This window comes from Perkinsus marinus (assembly GCF_000006405.1).
Source record: "Perkinsus marinus ATCC 50983 genomic scaffold scf_1104296973050, whole genome shotgun sequence".
In the NCBI taxonomy this organism is placed as follows: domain Eukaryota; phylum Perkinsozoa; order Perkinsida; family Perkinsidae; genus Perkinsus; species Perkinsus marinus.
The window spans coordinates 1-3,818 of NW_003201543.1; the positions used below are offsets into that span (position 1 = coordinate 1).

The 3,818-nt window shown below is 48.2% G+C and overlaps 1 protein-coding gene and 5 non-coding genes across 6 annotated transcripts; 1 reads left to right on the forward strand and 5 right to left on the reverse strand.

The window, feature by feature from the left end:
* Window positions 1-176: 176 nt before the first annotated feature.
* Pmar_PMAR021936 lies at window positions 177-249 on the reverse strand. Its single transcript has one exon. It is a non-coding gene; the product is annotated as a tRNA-Arg (tRNA).
* Window positions 250-357: 108 nt separating this feature from the next.
* Window positions 358-429, reverse strand: Pmar_PMAR021937. Its single transcript has one exon. It is a non-coding gene; the product is annotated as a tRNA-Cys (tRNA).
* Window positions 430-549: 120 nt separating this feature from the next.
* On the reverse strand, window positions 550-622 carry Pmar_PMAR021938. Its single transcript has one exon. It is a non-coding gene; the product is annotated as a tRNA-Arg (tRNA).
* A 108-nt stretch (window positions 623-730) lies between these two features.
* Window positions 731-802, reverse strand: Pmar_PMAR021939. Its single transcript has one exon. It is a non-coding gene; the product is annotated as a tRNA-Cys (tRNA).
* A 120-nt stretch (window positions 803-922) lies between these two features.
* On the reverse strand, window positions 923-996 carry Pmar_PMAR021940. Its single transcript has one exon. It is a non-coding gene; the product is annotated as a tRNA-Arg (tRNA).
* Window positions 997-2,738: 1,742 nt separating this feature from the next.
* Pmar_PMAR021941 (hypothetical protein) lies at window positions 2,739-3,785 on the forward strand (the record flags this gene model as incomplete). The annotated part of the gene is made up of 1 exon (XM_002766349.1): window positions 2,739-3,785. One exon carries the CDS (start codon window positions 2,739-2,741, stop codon window positions 3,783-3,785), a length of 1,047 nt encoding a protein of 348 aa, XP_002766395.1.
* Window positions 3,786-3,818: the final 33 nt, after the last annotated feature.

Below are 3,818 nucleotides of genomic sequence, written 5' to 3' on the forward strand. Positions count from 1 at the left end.
TGAACCGAGAACCTGCTGATCTGCAGTCAGCCGCTCTACCACTGAGCTACACACCCATGCACACATTTTGACTAGTCCTCCATTTGACCTATTTTCATTCAAAATTGCACTCCTCACTGCGTCGTTTACAGCCAGCTCAATCGAGTCGTCCTCTAATGATTCTTACTAAACTTATCTACCCTACCCGAGGATCGAACTCGGAGTCTCCACCTTAGGAGGGTGACGCCTTATCCATTGGGCCAGCAGGGCGATGATTCAACTTCGGATCATGTTGATGTGTGTGACTGTTTCGCCGATTACATGAGTGATTACTCTACCTCTCGAAAATTCCTTAATGGAAATTTTGCGTAGGTTCAAAGGCCACGCCCGGACTTAAACCGAGGACCTGCTGATCTGCAGTCAGCCGCTCTACCACCGAGCTACACACCCATGCACACAATTCGACTAGTCCTCCATTTGACCTATTTTCATTCAAAATTGCACTCCTCACTGTGTCGTTTATAGCCAGCTCAATCGAGTCGTCCTCTAATGATTCTCACTAAACTTATCTACCCTACCCGAGGATCGAACTCGGAATCTCCACCTTAGGAGGGTGGCGCCTTATCCATTGGGCCAGCAGGGCGATGATTCAACTTCGGATCATGTTGATGTCTGTGACTGTTTCGCCGATTACATGAGTGATTACTCTACCTCTCGAAAATTCCTTGATGGAAATTTTGCGAAGGTTCAAAGGGCACGCCCGGATTTGAACCGAGGACCTGCTGATCTGCAGTCAGCCGCTCTACCACTAAGCTACACACCCATACACACAATTGGACTAGTCCTCCATTTGACCTATTTTCATTCAAAATTTTACTCCTCACTGTGTCGTTTACAGCCAGCTCAATCGAGTCGTCCTCTAATGATTCTCACTAAACTTATCTACCCTACCCGAGGATCGAACTCGGAATTTCCCACCTTAGGAGGGTGGCGCCTTATCCATTGGGCCAGCAGGGCGATGATTCCACTTCGGATCATGTTGATGTCTGTGACTGTTTCGCCGATTACATGAGTGATTACTCTTGGTAGCAATCCTACGCAGGAGGATCGGCGTGAGCGAAATTACCACGCAGAGCCTATGTACACAAAATACACTCGTGTGCGCTCGAGAATAACCACAATTGCGGTAGTCCAGCGTGGTTCAATGCTAGAGCTAGTGAGATGCTAGCAATAAGGCACACCCATGTGCTCACAGTTGTAATAATGGCGGACGCGAGCTCGAGTAGGGCTGTACGCCCTCAGTAACCTTGACAACAGCTGTACGCTGAACGCGAGATACTAGGTTACTTAAACGGACTAGGGGTTATGGACGGCGATCACTATGTGGTCAAGCCTCTGTGCCTCTACTCCTGGCATTGATTACATTATTTCTATGCCCCATTCTATGAGTTATAGCTCGTGATAATTGAAAGGACTGACAACAGACGCCCGTCTTAGAATGGGCAGTCCTCAGTGAAAGAAAGTCAGGACCTAGTAGCCTACGATCGGCTGTTCCCCGGGCTGGGGACGCCGGGTTCGCCCGACAGAGCATTTGAGCTACTAAAAGCTTTGTGTGAGACACAGGAGTGAGTGTCTTTCCACGTTATTTATCGAGTCAACAAGAGCTCATGCAGTGATTTTCATCTAGGATAGAATGGTGTGTTGGGTGATTATTTTTTTTGTTCTAAATTTCGCGGATGTACAATTGTGTCACGTCTTCAATGTTCATGTCTGGTTCAGTAGCATTGTGATAGCGTGCTCGCTAGTGAGTTAGTAAGCAGTGTGCTCGGGATCGATCCATGCAAATAAAACGTTATAATGAGTTTGACTCGTACTGGTTTTATCCACCAATTAAAGTTTGTGAATTAATGTAGTGGTAAATATGCTGAGTCCAGCTTTCATGTGACCAATGTTCGATTTTCACGTTCGTTGATTTTATTTACGAAAGAGGACGCGTTCGGGACACGTGGCACGTGTCACGTGCGTGTGCGCTTACCACACTTCTGTCATATCTTACGCATACAGGGTACGTGAAGGCCTAATATAGTAATTCTCTGTAATGCATAAACTGTAGAAACGTCGTGTAATAAGGAACGCTCATACGTGAATGCCCGCACCGCGGGTGTCGTTATAGCTAATGCCTGGAGTGTGACTAGCACAACCTTTGTTGAGGAACGCTCGGCAAGTGTCACTCGCATTATATGAGCTTGTTCAATATGCAGGAGCATAAAACATATAGCAGCTAAGATAGCATCATCGTATGCGGTGCACGCTATGCACAGTCACGGCATCACTGTCAGGGTTGTTAGTTGTTGCTAGCTGCCCAGGAGTCATCAGATAATGATCACGAATTTAACCCAGCGACGCTAGGCTAGCGTGACGCTAGTAGCGTGGTTAGTCTAGCGATGGGAATTCGACTCCGAAGCACTTAAGGGTCTTTGCTTGTGCCGTTTAGCCTTGTGCTCGGATTATGTCCCGTGTAACGAGTGCTCCAAGCAGACGTTGCTTCAAGCTAACGTGCCTATGTCGATTATACTTGGAATCATGAGACTCAAGGGAGTAGTGAAGTCGAGGTATATTGACTATCATCGCGATAATTCAGCAAGTTATGTCTCCTTCTGGACTTCGTGCGTCAACTGGCTCTAGCCCTTCAGATGCTGATGGCTATCTGGTTACTCTGTTACCATCAGGCCCAAGTTGTTCCTGTGTTCTCCCGCACGATGCCAGCCAACAATCAAGAAACATCTGCGGTCGATACTGTTCTCACAAACATCGCGCAAGCTTCACCTGCTGCGGTCCGTCACCTCGATGCTATCAAGAAGGCGGTCAATGAATTTGGGTTGAGCACACTCATGCTCTTTGCAGCGGCAGATGGTACTGCTGTTAATAAGATAGCAGCGAAAGTCTCTCCCGGTACCACTAATGAAGCGGAATCGGCAGCTTCCCTCGTCCGAGGTGTTCTCAGCGCTGCCATCAAGAATGCTAACGCCCAGATGGAGATACTTCAGCTACGTGATGCTCAAGTCGAACGTGTCCGTAAAACCCCAGCGCTGGACCTCACTAAGGTGTGCTCGGAGGCTCAGAAGGCGAAATCATCGTTCAAGGTTCTCCCTAATACTCTGCCCCCGGCAATTGTGGTGAAGAAGGTTCTCGATCAACCGTTTGCTTACTATGATTTGGGTGAGTTCATGTTCCCGAGCCATGTTTTTGACAATGACCTCGAGACGATCACTACAATCACTGGTGAGGTGGTACAACCGAGGCGCTCAGATGGCAAGAAGGAGCCGATCCGTAATATTGGTCAATGGTGCGAGTGCTTCGTGCGCTATGCGGTAACTCTTCAACTCTCTGATAGAGGCCGTAAAGAGGTAGACTTCGGTACATTGTTCTCTTATTTGGCTCACGTCTGTGCTGCATTTGAGGTCCACCCGTATCAGGCAGTTATACAGGCAGAGGCGAAGTATCGACGGACCGGTGCCATGGCGGTCGCTAGTGGAGTAATAACGATGGAGAAGTTGTTCGGTGAAGAGACTTATCTTCGTCCAAGGTTGGACATGGAGATTGGCTCGGTACTCAACAATCGAGACTATTCCCCTGGTAAAGGCAAGGGTTTCGGCAAGGCTAAGGGAAAGGGTTCTAATTGGAGCTCTGCCCCTTTCCGTGGTAAAGGAAAAGGTCAAGGTAAAGGAAAGGGGCATCGTTCACAACCTTACGACAACACCAATGCTCCCAGCTCCGAGCCCCCTACCATGAGCTCGTCTAACTGAGTTAGACTAACTCCTCGTGATCTATTTTCAAGC